Source organism: Ovis canadensis, chromosome 3 (assembly GCF_042477335.2).
Source record: "Ovis canadensis isolate MfBH-ARS-UI-01 breed Bighorn chromosome 3, ARS-UI_OviCan_v2, whole genome shotgun sequence".
Classification (NCBI taxonomy): Eukaryota; Metazoa; Chordata; class Mammalia; order Artiodactyla; family Bovidae; genus Ovis; species Ovis canadensis.
Genome location: NC_091247.1, coordinates 217,210,175 through 217,234,695, shown reverse-complemented (window position 1 = coordinate 217,234,695; position 24,521 = coordinate 217,210,175). Strand labels below are relative to the sequence as shown.

The following is a 24,521-nucleotide window of genomic DNA, read 5'->3' as shown; positions in this document are numbered from 1 at the left end:
GCTCTGCCCAGGAGTTAAGATGACCACTATCATCCCATCAAAAGTATCAGTCTTCCTGCTAGTAGGAAAGTCTCAGAAGTAATTGGATTTGAACCCATCACTGCGTCTGAGATATTGGGGTCCCTATGACTGATGCTTCTGTAAGACCATGTGGAGCAGGAGATGACAGGTTTCCCAAAGGTTGGAAGATGAGCAAGCTACAGGATGTGTCCACTCACCCACCCACCACCTGCCCTTCTAGTCTGCCTACTGAACTCACAGTCTGTAATTACAGTACAGATAAATGTGTGCAAGTCAGAAACAACCTGGGATATATTCCTGGCTTCACAGTTTTCATTTTAATCACTGTGTAATAGTCCATGAAGGGAGACATTGGGTGATTGAAGCCATTGGGTTTGGGTGAGATCACCTGCGGAAGATGATTGAGAACAGTGGAGGGTCAAGAGGGTCAAATCCTGGGAGAGAGAAACATGTAAGGGGTTGAGTAGAGCCCCAGAGAGATGCAGAAAAATAGGAAACCTAGAAACCAGAGGAGGAGGAAGTTTCTAGAAGGAAGGAAGGAGAATGTAAAATTGCTGGAGAACATGTAATTCAGAAAGTGCTTCTAAAGTGGGGTGATGTGGACATTAAGTCAGAGCAGTGTCCTAACAGGTGACTTCTCCCACGTCTTCTATCAGGAGAGGTATAGGACTAGCCACTGAACTCAGGTCCTCTGGGCCTTTTTGGACCCCGAGAGTCTGCAACCAAGGATAAAGGTGAGATGGACAGTTCTGGGGAGATAGGACAAGGAGCCAGGTCCTGGTAGCCTAATTTAAAGGATTCAGATTGGATATTGAAAAGTACGTACATGGTTACAAAGGGCTGAAATAACTCTTGACAAACTGTGGCTTATTTAGGGACCCCTTTAAAGCAGGGAAGCTACAAAGGGCTGAAATAACTCTTGACAAACGGTGGCTTATTTAGGGACCCCTTTAAAGCAGGGAAGTCACAAGTCACTGATGGGTCGATGGGAAGTATGTATCCATAGACAACAGGCCCACCAGCATTTGGCTGGGCTCTCTGGCAGGCAGTACTTTTACTCTGCTAACCATTGGACTCTTTTTCATTCCTGAGACTGCTGCTTCTTATTGTCCCATTGAGGCTTCCCAGGTCTCGAACCGACTAATTGGAAAAGACCCTGATGCTGGGAAAGACTGAAGGCGGGAGGAAAAGGGGACAAACAGAGGATGCGATGGTTGGATGGCATCACTGACTCAATGGACATGAGTTTAGGTAAACTCTGGGAGTTGGTGATGGACAGGGAGGCTTGACGTGCTGCAGTCCAGGGGGTTGCAAAGAGTTGGACACAAATGAGCAACTGAACTGACTGAGGTCTCGCTAGGAGTAAAGAACTGGCCTGCAAACGTAGGCGACATGATGAGACATGGGTTTGATCTCTGGGTCGGGAAGGTCCCCTGGAGTAGGAAATAGCAACCCACTCCAGGATTCTTGCCTGGGAAATCCCATGGACAGAGAAGCCTGGTGGGCTATATGTGGTTTCGAGAGTCAGACATGACTGTAGTGACTTGGCATGCATGCAAGAGGTTAAATAATAAAGGACATTCTCCTTGAAGAGACTTAATTGACCTTAGCTCTGTGGCTCAGATGGTAAAGCGTCTGCCTGCAATGTGGGAGATCCAGGTTTGATCCCTGGATCAGGAAGATCCCCTGGAGAAGGAAATGGCAACCCACTCCAGTACTCTTGCCTGGAGAATTCCATGGACTGAGGAGCCTGGTGGGCTACAGTCCATGGAGTCACAAAGAGTCGGACATGACTGAGCGATTTAGCACGCAGGCGTTGGTCCCATTGGATCCCAAGGAAACCAAACACTCGGAGCCGTTTATTTGTAATTTTTATTTTACGTCCTTGCTCGCATGGACAAGAATATCTGCAAAATCCAGGGACTAGCGCACGATGACGTGTCTTAGATGTAAGTGGTATGAAGATAATGTTGGGGCTCTGTGAGGAGACGGGAAAGGGGGGCTGCGGCAGTGAGGACGGAGGGAGGGGTGAGGGCGGGGCCCACTGCGGGAAGGAGGGGCGGCGGTGGGCCCCCATCACAGGTTCACCATCAGCCAGTCCAGCAGCTGCAGCCGTGTGACGTTGCCCACCGCCTCGTCCAGCTGTCGCTCCTTCTCGTACCGCAGCACCGACTGTAGAACCTCACCTACGCTGCGTCCCTTTTCCACGGCGGCTGCCGAGAGCTGAAGTAGCTGAGGGAGGGAAGGAAAGCGGAAGTCGAGGAGGCAGAGCATCCCAGCGAGGGTCTGGCGGGGCCTTCAAGGCCAGAGAGCAGGGGGCGGTCCCTGGCCGCGGGAGGGCCTCCCGGGAGATGCTGAGACTACTTCCAAAACCGAGACACTCGCTGGCTTGTCTGACAAAAGAAAGTGGGTTCCATCGCCCTTCATTTAAAGGACAACCCCATGTCCGTGATATGGAAGATGTCCCACAAAGACTAAAGCTTCCTGCTTCCGGTGGCTGTTTGGTCAATGGTGTTCATGCCTTCTAAGGATTCTGACGTTCTTAAGCTCACTGTAACATCATAAAATGGGCTCCCATCACCGCCCAGAGACCAACACAGACAGGAGAGAAAGGGCCATAGGATAATGTAGATGCTGCTTTCTCAGCCCCGTAGGCCAGAGAGCCCTGGGATGATAGAGCCGGAAGGTGACTCAAAGATGCATTCAACCCCCATGAAAATGTTGCCCGGAGAGGTGACGGTTATCAGTGATACAGTGCCAGAAATCAGCGGAGGCACTGCTCATACCCAAGTCTCTGAACCCTATGTTTAATCCTCTTACCAGGCATAAAATGAGAAAAGCCCAAGCAAGTATTCTATATGAGCCCAGTATATTGCCATTCATCTGGAATCTGTGTGGCAACAAATGCACCAGCTTTCCATTTTGTGTGTTCTGCAACTGACTCTATGAGAAGTTCAAAGGGCAGATTAACAGGCCAAGTATCAGGTGCTTTCTCAGGGGAAATTCCAGGCAGAAACTGAAGTGCATGAGGATACTCTTGAAACAGATGGAAAGACAAGTCTCCGCAAAGAGGAGACAGAACGAAGACTCATTGTACAGCTGGTCACTGTTCAGTTAAAAATGGTCATTGTACGGCTAAACAATAATACCAAATCCAAAATGAAGACTGAATAGATGGAGATGAGTAAGGAAACACAGGAAAACCAAAGACAGAGCAATAGAAATTAACTGTATTGAACAGTGTAAGAGATAGATTAAACCTCCTTCAAAAAGATTGAGAAAATAAGCAGAGTTCAGGGGCCTGTGGGACAGTTCCAGAGGGTTTTACATTTATGTCCTTAGAGAAGAAAAAGGGTAGTGCAGAAATACATTTAAAGAAATAATGCATGAAAGCTTCCCCAATTTTCTAACAGACATACAGACAAATTCAAGAAGCATAGTGAACTTGAAATATGATGAACCCCCATAATTCACTTCAAGACCTATCACTATCAAATCGCTGAAAACTAATACATTGGCCACCTGCTGCGAAGAGCTGACTCATTTGAAAAGACCCTGATGCTGGGAAAGATTGAGGGCAGGAGGAGAAGGGGATGACAGAGGATGAGATGGTTGGATGGCATCACTGACTCAGTGGACATGAGTCTGGGTAAACTCCAGGAGTTGGTGATGGACTGGGAGGCCTGGCGTGCTGCGGTTCATGGGGTTGCAAAGAGTCAGACACGTCTGAGCGACTGAACTGAACTGAAAGAAAAAGAGGAAGAGATCTAAAAGTGGCCAGGGACAAATGGCACAGTATACATGAGGGAACAGCAGTGCCAATGACAGCGAATTTCTCATCAAAACCCAGAGAGGACAGAGGAGTGAAATAGCACTTTCTAAGCCTAAAAGAAAAGAACTGTCAAACCAGAATTATATGTCCAGCAAACATATGCCTCAAGAATGAAGGTCAAATGAAACTTCAGATTAAATTAAGATAATTCATCGCCAGAAAAATGCGTTCTGTTTCCTTGCACAGAAAGAAAACGGTATCAGAAAGAAACTGGGAACATGAGGAGCAAACCAACAACAGCAGAAATGGTAAAAATCTCAGGATAAATGATGAACGATTTGCCTCCATTCTTTAAAGTATGATTTTATGGTTGAAAGCAAAAATAATATTGCCTAAGGATTTTAGGCAATAAAATTAAATAGATTTTAGGCAGCTAATTACATAAATAATGGCAGTCTCAGGCAGAAGGGTAAAGGGCCCCATAGGGCAGGAAGATTTCTACATTCTAGCCTAAGTGGTCACTGTTGACTCTAAGTAGACTCTGACAAGTTAAGTATGTGGATTGTGGTACCCAGAGAAACCACTAAAAACACTACACAAAGAGATATAGCAAAACACAACAGATGGATTAAAAGGGAACACTGAAAAATGTTTAAAAATAATTCAAAAGAAGACAATAAAAGGAAAAGCAGACTAAACATAACTAACTGTTCAATCACTGGGTTGGGACGTTCCCCTGGAGAAGGAAATGGCAACCTGCTCCAGTATTCTTGCCTATGGGGTCGCAAACAGTTGGACAATGACTGAGTGACTAACACTTTCACTTTCACTTGGCCTCTTCCTGCTGAACCCGGCTCCTTTCCCAGGCATTGCCAAATGTTCCTTAGGGGCAAAACTGCCTCCAGCGGAGGACAGTGGAGCTAGGCAAAGATTTATTTGATATGACATCTCAAGTGCAAGCAATGAGGTAAAAACTAAACTAGATGTCATTGTTAAGAACTTCTGCTCCTTGAAACACTCCATTAAGTCAAAAAAAAAAAAAAAAAAAAAGCTCCAGACTGAGAGAAAGTATTTGCAAAATATATATATCCGGTGAAGGACTTGTATCCAGAATACATCAAGAATTCTTGTAACTAACAACCCAGTCAAAGTATGGACAAAAGATTTATGATTTACATAGACAACTCACCAAAGATTATATATGAATGGCTAATCAGCACATAAAAAGATGCTCAACATCTTGTCATTTTAATGTATGTATGTGAAATTAAATCCACAATCAAAAACCACTAGAACAGTTATAATGAGAAACAGAACAGAATAATGTTGATGAGGATATGGAGAAATTGAAATCAACGAAATTGCTGGTCAGAATATAAAATGGTACAGCTTCTTTGGAAAACAGTTGAACAGTTTCTTAAGAAATTATACTTACCATAAAATGCAGCAGTTACACTCCTTGTCACCCAGGAGAAGTGAAAATGTATATCCATACAAAGACTTGTGTGTGACTGTTCATAGAGGCATTAATCATAATAACAAAATAATGGAAATAACCCCAATGTCCATTAATTGGTGAGTCAATAGAGAAAACATATACAATGAAATTCTATTCAGCAATAAAAGGAATGAACTGCTGATACATACTGCAACATGGATAAACCTCAAAAACCTTATGCTAATAGTGGAGAGCCATATGTAAGAGCCTACATACTTTATGACTCCACTATTTTCTAAAATGAAAGGCAAATCTGTAATGATGGAGAGCAGGTTGATGGTTACCAGTGGCTGGGGGTGAAACTGAGAAACATAGCCTAGAAAATTCTGAGACAGAGAAATAAGGAGTCTCTAGTCCTATCAATATGAAGACATATGACAGAATTACAATAATTAAAGCAATATGCTATTAAAATAGTATTAAACTTAGTAAGAACAGATGAATGACTCAATGGAATAGAACAGAAAGCTTAGGGAAAAAACAAAGACATATAGGTATCTGGAAAAAAATAAGACTGAATTCCTATGTCACACCTTGTATAAAAATGAATTTGAAATGGATCAAAGCCTTAAACGTTTTTAAAAAAATCATAATTGTGCTAGGAGAAAGAACACTTGGGGAAGTTTTGTTACTATCTTGTAGTGGAGAATGTTTTCCAAAATATGACATAAAATCTAGGAAAAATAAAATATGAACTATCATATTTGACCATGTAAACATTTAAAATAATTCTTCATGGCAAAAGCAACAAAATGAAACATCAATCAAAAGTCAAATGATTTAAAAAATCATATGTAATATCACAAAGGCTATTTTCCTTGTATTATGTAAAACTCTCACAGATCCATAAGAAAAAGACCAACAACCTATCAGAAAAAAAATGGGCAGAGTTTACAAACAAATGATTCATCCATGAAAAAGGAAATTCAAAAACAGCTCTTAGGAACTTCCCTGGTGGCTCAGTGGCTAAGACACTGAGCTCCCAAGGCAGCGAACCTAGGTTCGATTCCTTGTCTGGGAACTAGATTCCAGATGCCACAACTAAAAGTTCACAAAAAGGGCTCAGTGCAGCCAAATAAATATTTTTAAAAACCAAAAATGGCTCTTAAACACATGAAAAGGTATTCACCCTCATTCCTAAAAAGATAAGTGCAAAGTAAGGCAACACTTGGTAAAGACCAAAAGTTTGGCATGGACCGTAGGTTAGTTACTATGTGGGAAACAGGTGCTCTCATTTTATTTTAATAGGTGTTGGAATTGGTGCACCCTGGAGAAGGAAATGGCAAACCTGTTCCAGTATTCCTGCCTGGGAAATCCCAGGGACAGAGGAGCCTGGTGGGCTACAGTCCATGGGGTCACAAAGATTCAGACACGACTTAGCAACTAAACAAATATGTATTAACTTGTATGCTGCATAAGTATTTTTGGAAAGATAAACAAGAAATTGATCAGAATGGTTTTCTCCAGGGAGGGCAATGGAATGGGGAGATAAAAATGAGGAAAAGTGCTTAATTTTAATTGTGCATTTTGTGTGTGTGTGCCTTTGGATTTTGAAGTATGCACACGTTACCGATTCAAAAATGGATACAGGGACTTCCATGGAGGTCCAATGGTTAAGCCTCCTCACTGTCAATACAGGGGGCCTGGGTTCCATCCCTGCCCAGGGACCCATGATCCTATATGCTGCAGGGCATGACCAACAGTTTTTTAAAATGGATACAAATTTGTTTAAGGGAATTGGGCTCATGGATATGCTGGTATGACCAGATTTAATCACCAGCATTAGCATGAAAATAGTTGCCTGTATTAACTAAGTCTCTTTCCCCCCCAAAATTCGCAACTTGTATTTACATAATTTCTTTGATGTATATGCCGTCCAACTTTTCTTAAAAATATGCTGCTGCTCAGGACAAATCTACTCACTAGGTGACAGTTGCATGTGCTGTTGCCCATGTTTCCCATTCTTTTCCTTGAAGAAAATGTGTGTGTGTGTGTGTGTGTGTGTGTGTGTGTGTGTAGAAGGAAGCCTGCAAGTCTATTGTCTCATTCTAGAGAACTGTATCATAGACATTCTAATTCAAAATAATCTAAAACTAGAATGTATTATGATTGTTACATAGGATGAGGTGGACAGAACAAAGCCTGTTTCACACACTGTGCATGTGAAAGCTATGCTTCTTTTTAGATTTTTTCATTAGTCTAAAGCTTTCCTGAATATTGGCACCTCTGCTAATTGCAACTTGTGAAAATAATTTGGTGGCTCAGAGAGTAAAGAATCTGCCTGCCATGTAGGAGACCTGGGTTGGATCTCAGGGTTAGGGAGATCCCCTGGAGAAGGGAATGGCAACTCACTCCAATATTCTTGCCTGGAGAATCCCATGGATAGAGGAGGCTGGCAGGCTAGAGTCCATGGGGTCACAAAGAGTCAGAAACGACTGAGTGACTAAGCACACACACACAGAATAATTTGTTTTACAAACTGGAAAAACTGTGAACAGACAGAACTTGCCAAGTAAGTACTCTTAGGGATAAATCAAAGATTGGATCTCCATGTTCTGTCCTCTGGCCCAATGTGGAACAGGCACACAGATCAACTGGGGGTTTTGCTAAAGGTTCTGATTCAGTAGGTCAGGAGTGGAGCCTGAGGCTCTGCACTTGGCAACGCTGTTGGTGTACAGACATGCAAGGAACAAGCCTACAGAGTCCTGCTGCTGCAAAAGGAGCAAGTCTACAGGAGAGACAGTTTCTCGTTTAAGCTGAGTGTAAACTATTCTGTGTGCAGTACAGTCCTGTGTCTTCCTGGTCATCAGATATACCAAGTAACCCAGTTATAAGTGCTACTAACCCCGTGCATCAAACAGAGAAAGCCTCTTCCTCCATAACCTCTGGTTTCTAAGAAGATGGGTGCTTTTTATAATAACCCCAACCTCTGGTGCCACCTCCTATTACTTAATTGGTAAATGTCATTGTTCCACTTCTCTTAATTGAGAGGAAGTAATATTGGAAAAAAAAAACAAACCACAAAACCCTGAGAGAGAGAAAGAGAGAGAGACTGTGTATATTGTGGGGGTGGCCTCTTAATTCCCCCTCATTAGCATGGAGCACCAACTATGTAAACAAAAGCTTCCCAGACTCAAAATTTCCCTTCCCTGAGCAGTTTTGAGGCCTAAACTGGGAGAGGAAAGGAGGTAGAAAGCACACTTACCTTTATCAGTAAGAACAATAATAAGCTGATTTTTCTGTCTGCCTTATTCTTTAGTCTTACTTATCAATTGATTCAGAACTTAGGGTGAGGGGAAGAGGGATGCTATTTATTGAATCCCTTCAAATCCCCAACAGCTCCTAGATCACCAGCAAGGAGAGGTATGATGGGCTTGAAAACACCATGAATCTAAACCCTTCGCCCCCAGCCAACAAACACATCCCTGGGACGCTTCCCAGCATTTCCTTCTCATTCTTTGGGCAAAGCTGTCCTACCCAGAGTTCAGTCTGAGCCCAGCCCTTACTCTGATTCTTTCACCTACTCACTTGGAGGCTCCTTACTTGTGCATTCCCATCTAGATACACAGAAAGAAAGAGAGAGAGGAAAAAAAAAGTGTATCTTCTTTTCCCTTCGACACACCTCTTATTGGGCAAAATCTAGTTTTAATTTACCCATTGGCTAGGCTATGAGTTTTGAGCTTCGAATGTTTGCTGTTCCCATCCTACCCTTCTTGGGGCTATCTTCCCATTTAGAAAGAGAAAGCACTTAAAACCCTAATTAACCCTAATCAATCTTCTCCAAACCCCTGGCTCTGCCGCCTTACCTTCTCCTGGATTCCTTCATCGTCACCGGCAAAGTACAGAATAGGGACGTTGAGCTCAGAGGCGGCTACCCACTGAAGAACGGCTTGGAGCTGCTTGTTCTGCACTGTGTCCGTCAGGTTGTGGTTGCTGACAATCACTTTGGGTGCTGTGCACCCTTCGGGGGGCTGTGCTGATAGACTCCTCAGTTCGTTGTGGATAGCCTGATAGGCATTCTGTAGGAGCGTCTCTGCAGTCCCTGTGCCCTTGGTGGACAAACACTCATATAAACTCTCTGGGAAGGCTGACGTCGGCCTGCTGGCATCCCCGGACTTGTCGTCTCCCAGTTCTGCCAACGGAGAGTCGCAGGACTTGGCAATGATGAGACACAGCTTCATCACTGAGTCCATCAGATGGTCTACCATCTGCCCGTTCATGTGGCTGTCCAGTTTGTTAGCCACCATCTTGGTGAGCCCTGCAAAAGCACCCCCAGGCTCATCACATTCATTTAATTTGGCAGGAGAAGGGGTGGCAGGTCTTTCATACTGGGGGCTGTCTTCCTTGGCTGCCTTGGGATCACAGCTACGGTCGCTCTTGAAAATGGTCTCACTGAGCAAGTTCCGGATAAAGTTGAAGAAAACGCTCATTAGGTCCTTCTTCTCCACTTCTTCTGGGTCAGCTCCCACTCGGGGAGACCGGAGGCTGGACTCATGGGAAATGGCCGGGGACTTCATGGGATACAGGTTGGAGGTGCCGGCAGCTTCGAGGAAGCTCTGTGCATCCATGTTCCCTCCCTGGGCCAGGTGGTACTGGATCAGAAGTAAGGCAGACACAAGCAGGTCCTTGGCCCAGGAGTCTGAGTCGCACAGAAAATTCTCTGGTTTTTCTGGGCACTGCATAGGGAGGCTGAAGTGGCAGGGGTCAAAAGGGAATGCCAGGGGAAAGTCCGGCACAGGTTTACACTGTCTTTTGGGAGTTACGAAGGGTGAGCCCTGGAGGCATGAAGGTATGCCTTCCTTCTGCTGGCTGTTGTGCCACAGGGTCAGCCCCTCTTTGATAATGTGTTCCCCCACAGTCTCCACACAGGACTTCTCGGGTTTGGGCGTGGGGGTGCATACTTTTTCCCTCACTTTACCTTCTGTTTTCATGGAGGCGAAGTTGACGTTTCGGTGTTTAGGATCACCCATCCCTTTCATAGAGACGAGGGAGTAACTTTCAGACTTATCCTTGGTTTTCCTGACTGTCTCAGGGGTTTTCTTGGCAAATATCACCGAGTAGAGTTTCCCCAGCATGGCGTCCATGATGTCCGTGGCCTTCTGGCTTCCATGAGAGAAGAAGCTTCTTTTCACGGCTGAGACAAAGTCCGTGTCCGTCATGAGGCTCCCTGTGACGTTGTGGAGGTTCTTCATGAAGGAGTCGATGAGGTCAGAGACCACCTCTTTGGCATGCTTGATCAGGACCCTCTTCAGCACGATGGTGGCAATGGTTGTGTCCTTCACCTGGATCTTCAGGGTCTTCATGATGGAGACCATCATGTCGGACACCACACTGTTGGCGTAGGTCATGATCCCTTGACTGACAGAAGTTGTGAAGTCATCGGGCCTTTCATGTCCTCTGAACATCTTTCTCTCCGCCGGTAAGGTCCTTCCTCCCTCTTTGGCATCGCCCGCGTTACGAGATTCGAATACTTCCTTGTAGAAGAAAGACTTCTTAGAGCTAGGCCTGTCCTCTGGGCACCTGGCTCCCTTGCTGCTCTCCTTGATCTTCAAAGTGCTTTTGTATTTTAAATTAGGGGGGCTCTGTAATGTCCCCGAGGCTCTGTCACCAGAGCCCGGAGCCTTATTCGATGGGGTGTTTTTGGAGCACGCAGTGACGGTCTCATTCACCAGCTCTGACGCCACCTTGCTCAGGCTCTTGTTGGGTGGGGGCTCATCCCCCATGTACACTGATTGGTGGACACACCTGTTCTCAGAGCCGTCAATCTTTTCGTTGATCTCCTTACGGGCCATGGCGATGACAAGATTTGTGAGGCGGTTGGCGTAGAAGGAGACTTCGTCTACGGAGCTCCCATTACCGGGGTGCGTGCTGGGGCCCTGGTGCGGGTTCTCTCTGTGACTCATCTCAAAATGCAGCCTCCCTGGACTGCCCCTGGAGGTGGTGTTGTAATAGTCCACGCAGAAACCTTTGCGTGGGTCTCCTGAGCTGACCATTTCCCTGCCGAGCGATGATTCTCCGGGCTTGAACCTAACGTCTTGGAATCCTGCTGTGCTTTTTTCTAGGTCTCTGCGGAGCCAGCTGAGCACTCTGATGGGATCGTGTGAGGCTTCCTTAAAAATAGACAAGGATTCATCCGACTATAACAAAGTAAAGACACAGGATAGTCAGGACAACCTCAAAGAGCAGTCACAAAAATGGTCGCGCCTCTCACGTCTCAACTCCTCCATCAACCCAACAGATGGAAACAACATTTACTGAGTGCTTACTATATATCAGCCTTCCCTAGTGGCTATCAGTAAACAATCTGCCTGCAATGCAGGAGACCAGAGTTCAACCCCTGGGTTGGGAAGATCCCCTAGAGAGGAAAACGGCAACCCATTTCAGTAATCTTGCCTGGGAAATCCCATGGACAGAGGAGCCTAGCGGGCTACAGTTCATGGGGTTGCAAGAGTTGGACACGACTGACTGACTAAACCACCAGCACCACCTACTATATATCAGGCACTGTTCTGAGTACTTTAAAACGAGGACCTCATTTAATATTATTCTGTGTGTGCACATGTGTGCTCAGTTCATGTCTGACTCTATAAGCCCATGGACTGGGCTCCTCTACCTGGATTTCCAGGCAAGGTTATTGGAGTGTGTTGCCATTTCTTCCTCCAGCGGATCTTTCCAACCCAGGGATTGAACTCGCATCTCCTGCAGGCAGACTACCACAGAGCCACCTAGAAAGCCACTATTATTCTGGCAATAAACTTAAATGCTAGCTTTCTTATTATCCACATTTTAACAGAAGAGGAAATTGAAGAACTGAGGGATCCTGTTAGTTACTTACCAGAGGTTAGATAGCTAATCACTGACGGAGGAGGAGTTCCAACTGGACCAATGACTCCTGGGCCCCTGCTCTCAGCCAATGTACTCCGACACCTCTAACGACATAGATCCTTAAGATCTGACCCTCATCAGCTACAGAGTTCAAATCTGCATTAAATCAGATTTTTCATGTTTTGCTATTGATTACTATTTTTATGGTTGATCTGTTTTATTTAGTTAGGTCTCTTATGACAAGTATAGGGCTTCCCTGGTGGCTCAGACAGTAAAGAATCTGCCTGCAATGATGGAGACCCAGGTTCGATCGCTGAGTCAGGGAGATTCCTCTAGAGAATGGAATGGCAACCCACTCCAGAATTCTTGCTTGGAGAATCTCATGGACAGAAGAGCCTGGCAGGGTACAGTCCATGGGGTCACAAAGAGTTGGACACGGCTGAGCGACTAACACTTTCACTTTCATTACAAGTATAGTTTTCAAAATATCAGAAAATTCAAGGACAGTGGTGCATAATTAATCCCTTTGCTGGGCTACGCAAGCACAATCCTGATATGCTCAATGGCTTCCAGTGGACTACTGGGGATGCTTTTAGGTTAAGAATCTGATTTATAAATGAGGAGTTAGTATCTGTGGGACAATTTATTAGTTTTGAGTGAATGCAGAGTCTTTGATGGATGCTAGCTGTGCTAAGCACGTGCACATGTTTATATGTTGGCTTAATTCATAATCTTCACTTGAACATAGGCTAAAATAAGAATGTATGTGAAAGTGTCCTATTTACCATCAAATGTAAGGGATCACTGTAACTACTGGAGTTACATCTCTCTGAGGATAACCACAAGTACTGCTGATCTTTAAAGAATAATTTGGTATTTTAAAAGGGGAAAAGGGGAGGTGGTAGGGATTGGGATTGGGAGATTGAGATCAACCATATACGCTATGGATACTATGTGTAAACTAGACAACTGATGGCAACATACTTACTACGCAGCACAGAGAACCCTACTTACTGCCCTGTGGTGACCTGAATCGGAAGAAGATCCAAAAGGGAGAGGATGTGTGTGTGTGTCTGTGTGTATGTGTGTGTGTATACACATACATATACACACACTAAGTACTAAGTCACTTCAGTCTTGTCTGACTCTTTGCAACCCTAAGGACTGTAGCCCTCTAGGCTCCTCTGTCCATGAGAGTCTCGAGGCAAGAATACTGGAGTGAGTGGCCATTTCCTCTTCCAGGGGATCTTCCCCACCCAGGGATTGAACTCACATCTCTTGTGTCTCCTGTATTGGGAGGTGGGTTCTTTACCCCTAGCGCCACCTGGGAAGCCCTGTATACATGCTGCTACTGCTGCTAAGTCGCTCCAGTCGTGTCCGACTCTGTGCGACTCCAGAGATGGCAGCCCACCAGGATCCCCCATCCCTGGGATTCTCCAGGCAAGAACACTGGAGTGGGTTGCCATTGCCTTCTCCAATGCATGAAAGTGAAAAGTGAAAGTGAAGTCGCTCAGTTGTGTCCAACTCTTAGCGACCCCACGGACTGTAGCCCACCAGGCTCCTCCATCCATGGGATTTTCCAGGCAAGAGTATTGGAGTGGGGTGCCATCACCTTCTCCGGTATATATATATATATATATATATATATATATATATATATATACACACACACATATATACGGCATCTCACAGCTAGCACATGGTGGGGGCCAGGATTCAAATCCAGTTGACTCTGAAATTGGTTCTCTCCACCCCTACAGTCAACAGTCTACTGTAATGTCTGGATGAACTGGGAAGAAGACAAAAGCATCTGGGCCTCTGCAGCCTGGTTTAAGCTGCTTGTGGGCCACAGAACTTGGCTCACAGTCCTCTAAATTGTTCTCCTAATTTGAATAATAGCTGCTATAAGGAAATTTGTACTCGAGTAGAAAACTCTGCACAATCTATAGCGTACTCCTCCACGTTTTCTGACTCTGATTCTCTTGGAAATACCTGATAACTCTGGAAACTATAGATAACTGTTAGCAATGCAGTATAATTTTTGTCTACACACATGTTAATTCTGACCAGGAAAGAATTGCTGACTTTCTCGCCCACTTTGGAAGATGTCAGTTTGGCTTCCATTCGCACAGTTCATTCCAATACTCCCAATCTACATACAGGTGTTTTTGTTTTTTGTTTTTTTTGACTCTCCTTAGAACTGCACCATTAATGAATTAAATAAAATCTCATTAATGAGTTAAATAAAATCTTTCACATGAGTCTATTTTATGTTCATAGGAGAATCTTTATTTCACCTTTCTCTGAAAATGATCTTTTAACAGTTTTGCAAATTTGTCAAGCTGTCCAGCAGATCTGCTTAACAGAGGTGAAGGTCATCATGGGAGTACTGTACCCGGTGTGTCCTCTCTTGCCTCCCCCGAGATGGTGTTTTAGGCACCATTTTAATTTTCCTCTCTTTTTGCCTAATTTAGTTTTTGATTTTCATTTTAGTCCTTCCACAGCCACCAATCATTGGTGGCAGCAATGCTTGAGAATTTTGGTTTTACTATTTCACTACTTGGTGATTTCTTCAATGGATTAGTGATTTATAGAGATCTACTCTCTGTTGGTGAGAGACAACAGAAAATCTACTTGGCTAGTATTTTTTGCTCATCTTAAGGCTCAAATCAGTGTGGAACTTAGTGCCCAGTTGGAAGGAGAAGGGCTCTCTAATCTCTGGACAGGGGAGTTTAGTTTTGCATCTCGGACCCTAAGACTCAGCACAGTGTCTGTGCCAGTCATTCATTACTGTCTCTCAAATCCAAGTCGACCCTTTCTAGTCTTGCTTTGTGAGTCGGGAGCTGGACCCTTTAAACATTTCTCCTTGGGTGGCTGGCTTTGCTGGCAGAGGGCACTGGAGGGGCGCTACCTGGTCATCACGGGAGGGAGGGGCTTCCCTTCTGGTCCCCTGTGCCCTCTGGCAAGTGTCTTGAGTGCCACTGGGATGCAGGCTGCTGTCCAGCTGCAGGGCACGCTCTCCAAGGAGATCTGAAGCAGCCTTTGTTGAGGGCAAGGGGACTTCGTGAGCCTTAACTTTCTTCCTCACTCACTCTTTCAGCCTAGGGGTAGTAGCAGCTTTCTGCATTTGCTGCTTCTGGATCTCTTATTAGAGTCCTCTTTCACAGCTTTTAGTAGTTCACTTAGTTAAATACCTCTTACTTAGTTAAATACCTCTTACACCATCAGTAATTTAATACTAAAAAAACTGACATGGTTTCCCTTTTCTGATGGGACTCTGACTTAACAGTGCCTGATACTAAGTGTGGAATAAATGTTTGTTGAAGGATGAGGGCAGAACAATATCACTTAGATGAGAGTTTATATTTCTGAGAATTTTGAGCCATCCTACGCATCTACTCCACGTTCAGGTCAGGACGGGTGGCGGTGAGGAGATATCCCTCATCTAAGGTAAGGAGCAGTGGCTGTGCTTTGCTGGAGCAGCCGTGAAGAGATACCCCATGTCCAAGGTAAGAGAAACCCAAGTAAGACAGTGGGTGTTGCAAGAGGGCATCAGAGGGCATACACACTGAAACCATAATCACAGAAAACTAGTCAATCTAATCACACTAGGACCACAGCCTTGTCTAACTCAATGAAACTAAGCCATGCCCTGTGGGGCCACCCAAGATGGGCGGGGCATGGTGGAGAGGTCTGACAGAATGTGGTCCACGGGAGAAGGGAATGGCAAACCACTTGAGTATTCTTGCCTTGAGACCCCCATGGATAGTATGAAAAGGCAAAATGATAGGATACTGAAAGAGGAACTCCCCAGGTCAGTAGGTGCCCAATATGCTACTGGAGATCAGAGGAGAAATAACTCCAGAAAGAATGAAGGGATGGAACCAAAGCAAAAACAATACCCAGCTGTGGACGTGACTGGTGATGGAAGCGAGGTCCGATGCTGTAAACAGCAATATTGCATAGGAACCCAAAATGTTAGGTTCATGAATCAAGGCAAATTGCAAGTGGTCAAACAAGAGATGGCAAGAGTGAATGTCGACATTCTAGGTATCAGCGAACTAAAATGGACTGGAATGGGTGGATTTAACTCAGATGACCATAATATCTACTACTGCGGGCAGGAATCCCTTAGAAGAAATGGAGTAGCCATCATGTTCAACAAAAGAGTCCGAAATGCAGTACTTGGATGCAATCTCAAAAAGGACAGAATGATCTCTGTTTGTTTCCAAGGCAAAACATTCAATATCACAGTAATCCAAGTCTATGCCCCAACCAGTAACGCTGAAGAAGCTGAAGTTGAATGGTTCTATGAAGACTTACAAGACCTTTTAGAACTAACACCCCCAAAAGATATCCTTTTCATTATAGGGGACTGGAATGCAAAAGTAGGAAGTCAAGAAACACCTGGAGTAACAGGCAAATTTGGCCTTGGAATACGGAATGAAGCAGGACAAAGGCTAATAGAGTTTTGCCAAGAGAACACACTGGTCATAGCAAACACCCTCTTCCCACAACACAAGAGAAGACTCTACACATGGACATCACCAGATGGTCAACACCGAAATCAGATTGATTATATTCTTTGCAGCCAAAGATGGAAAAGCTCTATACAATCAACAAAAACAAGACTGCGAGCTGACTGTGGTTCATCATGAGCTCATTGCCAAATTCAGACTTAAATTGAAGAAAGTAGGGAAAACCACTACACCATTCAGGTATGACCTAAATCAAATCCCTTATGATTATACAGTGGAAGTGAGAAATAGATTTAAGGGACTAGATCTGATAGATAGAGTGCCTGATGAACCGTGGACTGAGGTTTGTGACATTGTATAGGAGACAGGGATCAAGACCATCCCCATGGAAAAGAAATGCAAAAAAGCAAAATGGCTGTCTGGGGAGGCCTTACAAATAGCTGCGAAAAGAAGAGAAGTGAAAAGCAAAGGAGACAAGGAAAGATATAAGCATCTGAATGCAGAGTTCCAAAGAAGAGCAAGAAGAGATAAGAAAGCCTTCTTCAGTGATCAATGCAAAGAAACAGAAGAAAACAACAGAATGGGAAAGACTAGAGATCTCTTCAAGAAAATTAAAGATACCAAGGGAACATTTCATGCCAAGATGGGCTCAATAAAGGACAGAAATGGTATGGACCTAACAGAAGCAGAAGATATTAAGAAGAGGTGGCAAAAATACACAGAAGAACTGTACAAAAAAGATCTTCATGACCAAGATAATCACAATGGTATGATCACTCACCTAGAGCCAGACATCCTGGAATGTAAAGTCAAGTGGGCCTTAAAAAGCATCACTATGAACAAAGCTAGTGGAGGTGATGGAATCCCAGTTGAGCTATTTCAAATCCTGAAAGATAATGCTATGAAAGTGCTGCACTCAATATGTCAGCAAATTTGGAAAACTCAGCAGTGGCCACAGGACTGGAAAAGGTCAGTTTTCATTCCAATCCCAAAGAAAGGCAACGCCAAAGAATGCTCAAACTACCGCACAATTGCACTCATCTCACACACTAGTAAAGTAATGCTCAAAATTCTCCAAGCCAGGCTTCAGCAAGACATGAACTGTGATCTTCCTGATGTTCAAGCTGGTTTTAGAAAAGGCAGAGGAACCAGAGATCAAATTGCCAACGTCCGCTGGATCATTGAAAAAGCATGAGAGTTCCAGAAAAACATCTATTTCTGCTTTATTGACTATGCCAAAGCCTTTGACTGTGTGGATCACAAGAAACTGTGGAAAATTCTGAGAGAGATGGGAATACCAGACCACCTGACCTGCCTCTTGAGAAACCTATGTGCAGGTCAGGAGGCAACAGTTAGAACTGGACATGGAACAACAGACTGGTTCCAAATAGGAAAAGGAGGACATCAAGGCTGTATATTATCACCCTGCTTATTTAATTTCTATGCAGAGTACATCATGGGAAATGCTGGGCTGGAAGAAACACAAGCTGGAATCTAGATTGCCAGGAGAAATATCAAGAACCTCAGATATGCAGATGACACCACCCTTATGGCAAAAAGTGAAGAGGAACTAAAAAGCCTTTTGAGGAAAGTGAAAGAAGAGAGTGAAAAACTTGGCTTAAAGCTCAACTTTCAGAAAATGAAGATCATGGCATCCGGTCCCATCACTTCATGGAAACAGATAGGGAAACAGTGGGAACAGTGTCAGACTTTAATTTTGGGGGCTCCAAAATCACTGCAGATGGTGATTGCAGCCATGAAATTAAAAGATGCTTACTCCTTGGAAGAAAAGTTATGACCAATCTACATAGCATATTGAAAACCAGAGACATTACTTTGCCAACCAAGGTCCGTCTAGTCAAGGCTATGGTTTTTCCTGTGGTCATGTATGGATGTGAGAGTTGGACTGTGAAGAGAGCTGAGCGCCAAAGGACTGATGCTTTTGAACTGTGGTGTTGAAGAAGACTCTTGAGAGTCCCCTGGACTGCAAGGAGATCCAACCAGTCCATTCTGAAGGAGATCAGCCCTGGGATTTCTTTGGAGGGAATGATGCTAAAGCTGAAACTCCAGTACTTTGGCCACCTCTTGCGAAGAGTTGACTCATTGGAAAAGGCTGTGATGCTGGGAAGGATTGGGGGCAGGAGGAGAAGGGGTGACAGAGGATGAGATGGCTGGATGGCATCACAGACTCGATGGACGTGAGTCTGAGTGAACTCCGGGAGTTGGTGATGGACAGGGAGGCCTGGCGTGCTGCGGTTCATGGGGTCGCAGAGAGTCGGACACGACTGAGAGACTGAACCGAAGTGACTCATCTATAAACTTTGAGAACATTTCTGTTGAGTCTCTTTCTATTAGAAGTGTAGTTTTACAACTGTTACATATGTTTTTTTTTTTTAAATTAACTGTGGCATATTTCTCCTACTAGGTATCATATTATAGGATTTTTTACCCCTGAAAATTATACGCGGATTTTTTTTTTTTCTAAAGGAGTTCATTTTCCCCCAGGAATTTCATCTTCAAAAATAAGAGGTGGTGGGACTTCCCTGGCGGTCTGGTGTTTAAGATACTGCATTACCACTGCAGGGGGCATGAGTTTGATACCTGGTCAGGGAACTAATTCTTTTTGGTAATTACCCATAATGTTTCACCTAAGAAAAATAATAAACCTGCTCGTTATTGTTGCTTAGTCGCTCAGTCGTGCCCGACTCCTTGCGACCCCATGCTGTAGGCAGCGTGGCCAAAAATACTATGGAAAAAAAAGAGGTGGCGGTGGAGAGAATAAGGCTACTCTTAATGGCACTTCACATATTCCTAGGTCCGTATTTATAAGGAGGCTGACCCTTACCATTTTCCAGTCTTGGGGTTGGCTGTCTCCGGGGGAATAGACGTCAACTTTGCATACTCCATTTTGGCTTTGTAACCAGTCAACCCTATCTGACATCTGGAAGTAGGAAAAAGGAGAAGGATCATCAAAAGGGCTAGTTTCATGGTGGTGAGGAGTAATAAGACAAATGACTGAGATGAGGGAAACAGGAGTGATGCTCTCCACAGACATCTGTCCGGAGAGTCACTTCAGACCCACTTACCTCTGGACCTCTGCATTCTCAGCTCCAAACCACAGAAGGACTTCCTTAGAACATGTATCTCTAGTACAGGACCAGAGGCTGGTGTCTCCTAGAGGTGCTTAATACAGATTTGCTCATGAACGAACCTGAGCATATTCTGTGTCCTAGCTTGACCACCGTTTCACATCTTGGATTTTCAGTATATGCTCGAAGCTCAATTTGATCAAAATAGAATTAACTGACTTTTCCCTCTCTGCTCTTGCCCCACCAACTTTTCTAAGTAATGTAGGCTTCATTGTAATTGATTTCTAGAGGACTAACTTACTTATATTAGCAGTAAGTCTAGGATGGCTTCCTTAAGAATAATCCCTCTTCCAGTTAGTCAAAAGTCCTGGGGGAATTCTCAGCCTCCATGGTTCCACCAAACTTCTGAATGGTAAGAAAAGGGAGATGTCTTATGCACCATCCAAAGGGCCTTGGAGGTAGTGATGTCCTGGCTGATGTTGGTTTTTTCATAACCCTCCCAACTCTTGGTTCTATTTCCTAATTTCTGTCATGGCACCACCATCTACCTGGTCTTCCAGAAAGCTGGTCTTTATTTCACATGTATTCTTCCATCCCTAGCCTTCCTCTAGCTACTGTTTCTCTTTTTTCTTATTTGTAGTCATTTTTCTTGAAGTAATTGCTTATGCTTACTGCTTTTTCTACTTCATCTCACCAGTGAGCACCAACCCCTCATCCATGGGGGATTAGACTGTGGGCTTAATCTCATCGACTCTCTGCAACACTGCATCTTATCTGATAGTTCTTGGAAACGTGACTAATTATCATACTTGCCCACCGATAACCTACAAGTATGAGAAGCTTCTCTTTGCCCTCTTTTGTCAAGTCAGAATTCCATTATCAGGCCTCCTCACTGAAGTTGCCTTTCTTTTGTTGTAAGTGTTGCTTAGGCCTATATTTCTCAATAAACAAGGTGGAATGAGATGGCCAATTTTTTCTCCTCAGTGCCCCCGAAACATCTTTGTGAATAGACACACATATTTATATCTTGTTTTTTAACAAATACACTGGCTTAAAATTCTGTCAAAATAAAGTCCAAAAGCTTATCCTAAATTTTTTTAGACAGTGAAATTATGTCATTTAAATAATTGCTTGAAATGAATGGAACATTATTCGTGATTTAATGTCCAGTTAATTGGAAATATTTGCTTTAAAGGACTTTAGGTTTTATTTGTGGACGGTAGACATCTCCCCCACAAACAAAACCAACACAACGCAAACGCAGATTATACACAATTTAAACTTATTTATATGTGGGTTTCCAGGTGGCTCAGTGGTAAAAAAAAAAAAAAAATCCAGTTCAATCCCTGGATTGGGAAGATCCCTTGGGGAAGGAAATGGCAACCCACTCTGGTATTTTCGCCTGAGAAATCCCATGGATGGAGGAGGCTGGTGGGCTACAGTCCATGGGGTGGCAAAGAGGTGCACACGACTGAGTGACTGAACAACAATAAGTGGGTTTATCATTTTTGTTGCACAAAACATTATGGGTAATTATTATAAGAAAATATAAGATCTTTCCAGAGAAGGCAATGGCACCCCACTCCAGTACTCTTGCCTGGAAAATCCCATGGATGGAAGGGCCTGGCAGGCTGCAGTCAATGGGGTCACTATGAGTCGGACACGACCGAGTGACTTCACTTTCACTTTTCACTTTTCACCTTCATGCATTGGAGAAGGAAATGGCAACCCACTCCAGTGTTCTTACCTGGAGAATCCCAGGGATGGGGAAGCCTGGTGGGCTGCCATCTATGGGGTTGCACAGAGTTGGACACGACTGAAGCAACTTAGCAGCAGCAACATAAGATCTTTCAAGAGCTACCTGTTCATGCTCCCAAAAGGATGTGGACTTGTTTTTATACCCCAGTCACTAACTTAGGTCACTGATCTGGTGAAAGAGCTTTCACTCTTCCTAACACTGTGATACAACAGATTCCTTGAACAAGCCATGGGTTTTACATTGTGATTAGACCCTAGAAGGATCTTGCTTAAAAACCCTGAATCAACTATTTTAAAATACCGAATCTGAGAGACTAATCCTCAGAGAACCTTATTTCACTGGTTTTAGGGTTTGGAAACAAGTGGATAAAAGTTTCTTTTTTCTTTTTAATATTTATTTGATTGCACCAGGTCTTAGGCTTCTGAGGTAACTCAGTGGTAAAGAATCTCCTTGCCAGTGCAGGAGCAACAGGAGACATGGGTTCGATCCCTGGGTTTGGAAGATCTCCTGGAGGAGAGAATGGCAACCGACTCCAGTATTCTTGCCTGGAGAATCCTATGGACAGAGGATCCTGGAGGGATACAGTCCATGGGGTTGCAAAGATTCAAACACGACTGAGGCGACTGAGTATGTGCATGCACACCAGGTCTTAGTTGCAGTATATGGGATCTAGTTCCCTGGCCAGGGATCAAACCCAGGCCCCCTGCATTGGGAGCCCAGGATCTTGGCCACTGAACCACCAGGGAAGTCACAGCACTGAATTTCTTAAAAGCTCCTTGGGTGATTCTAACGGACACCTAGAATTGAAAATCCCTGGGCTTATATGGAGAGATCCTCTCTGCAACAGACTTGCCAGCTCTAGAAATACAATTGTTTATTCTTCGAAACATTTTTTTCTGAGATTTTGTAAGCTTCTTGGTACCTTATTTTAATGTTTTTTTAAACCTCTAACAATGAAGTTTTTACTGTCTATGAAGTTAAACCTTGTTTTGTCTCTCAGCAGCTCATTGTTTTATGTAAATATTCATATGCTTGAATCATCACCATGAATAAAGAAATGGAAGGCACTGTTCCTTGTCCAAAGAAACAAAAGACTTAGAAACAGGTTGCCTAGACTGTTGACAGTGCAAATCTCTTAATCTCCAATTTACATTTTATCTTAATGCATGACTTCTAATGGAACATGACGATGTCAATAGGATCTACTGATTTATTTAGGCTACATGCTCAGTTGCTCATTTGTGTCTGACTCTCTGCAACCCCATGGACTTCAGCCCACCAGGCGACTCTGTCCATGGGATTTCCCAGCCAAGAACATTGGAATGGATTGCCATGCCCTCCTTCAGGGGATCTTCCTGACTCAGGGATCAAACCCGCATCTCTTGTGTCTCCTGCACTGGCAGGAGGATTCTTTACCACTAGCGCCACCTGGAAAGCCCTATTTAGGCTATACTGCACAATTTAAAAGCAGGGATGAAAACAAAGAACAAAAAGTAGGGAAGTTGTGTGGTCACTTACTCTTACTGAGGACAGGTTCCGAGATATGAGGAAAGCTCTGGATTAATTTCTTGTTGTCTTCACTATTCCTAAGTTTACCCACTCCTTCCATGAAATATAAGGAATCTGCAATGGAAAGACACAAATAAAAATGACTACTATTACCTCTGAACTTTATTGCTCTTATTACCAAATGATTTTGACCTATTATTTTTCACATGATACACAAGTGATGAGCACGAAATGATATTCATGTTCAAAGTACAGATATCATTCTTGCAGTCTCGTGGTTCCTACATGACAATGAGAGAGTCATTTCCTAGGCGGGTTGATAAGAAGTCCAGGGGTCCCCAAGGAGAGAGGGGTCTGGAATTCTCAAGGAGGATGAAAGGACAAACCTTTTCCCCCTCTACATTCCATAAGGATTATATAACGATAATGTATCCTGCTTGAGGACAGTCTCTGGGAAAAACCTTCTGGCTAATCCTGTTATCTTTTTTTTTTTTTTTTTTAATTTTAAAATCTTTAATTCTTACATGCGTTCCCAAACATGAATCCTGTTATCTTAAAATGTAAATTATGGGAGTAGGTCTAGTGAGGTCTTTACAACCTCCAGACATTTGTTTGACTCATTGTAATAACTAATTGGAGAGTATATATCTCCATTGCTAACACTAACAAGGGGGTACTCTTTCTGCCCCTTCTGATGTCTATGTCAGAAGCTTTCTCTATCCCTTTTATACTTTAATAAAACTCTATTGGACAAAAGCTCTGAGCGATCAAGCCTTGTCTCTGGCCCCAGATTGAATTCTTCTCCTCCGGAGGCCAAGAATCTAGGCGTCTTTTCGTGGTTCAGCAATAACCTTTCAACAAGGGTTTTATCATCTGACCAATTATTTCTGAAATGACTATAGTTATTCTCCACTTTCCAATCATTGGCAGACAGACTTATTTAACAACAAGGACACTGAAAGCTTTTAGCCTAATCTCAAACTTGACTTGAACAGGAAGTCAGAAGGTCAGTAGCTGGAATAGAGAGTAAGTGCCCTGAGTTCATGGATCTCAAAACACTTCGTAAGTTCTCCTCTGAGGATTCAGGAGAAATGAGTCCTTTTGCGACAAAGGGAATTCACAATTAATGGCAAAACCAGCTTCCAGATCAATTATCTTCCTTATAATTGTCTGCTGAATGAATATATATGAATATTGCCTATTGCTAATTCTGGAGAGCTCAATTTTTCTTTCTTTCTTAAACTGGAGAATCTGAGGAAAAAAATGACTTGCTCAAATTTGATAGAGTGGTAAGGCTTTCACAAAGCTTGGCTTGTTTTGAGGATATGCTCACCCCAGAGACTTACCAAAGGTATAAATATTTATCTAATGATTTATTAATGGATCTCCTATCCCAATAATAAAAATGAATCAATTATCTCAAAAGTGCTCTTATACTTATTTCACACTTACTCATTACATAGATTCAGCAAACACTTCCAGAGGTTTTTATTTATTTTCTATATCCTCTGCACTTTTGTTTGCATCCATGAAGTTGTTTTAGACTTTAAATTCCATAAATTGTCCTGGA

At 43.6% G+C, this 24,521-nt stretch overlaps 1 protein-coding gene across 3 annotated transcripts in view; it reads right to left on the bottom strand.

The window, feature by feature from the left end:
* Positions 1-1,875: 1,875 nt before the first annotated feature.
* AKAP3 (A-kinase anchoring protein 3) overlaps positions 1,876-24,521 on the bottom strand; it is a 27,865-nt gene continuing 5,219 nt past the window's right edge. For 2 of the 3 annotated variants that reach the window (XM_069581461.1, XM_069581462.1), the window contains exons 2-5: positions 22,961-23,065; positions 19,440-19,535; positions 9,098-11,428; positions 1,876-2,253 (exon numbers count right to left, since the gene is read on the bottom strand). In XM_069581461.1, the coding sequence (XP_069437562.1) occupies positions 2,098-2,253; positions 9,098-11,428; positions 19,440-19,535 (2,583 nt within the window). In that variant the 5' untranslated portion in view covers positions 22,961-23,065 and the 3' untranslated portion in view covers positions 1,876-2,097. The remainder of the gene's footprint in view (positions 2,254-9,097; positions 11,429-19,439; positions 19,536-22,960; positions 23,066-24,521) is intronic. The other variant, XM_069581463.1, reaches the window with a different exon arrangement.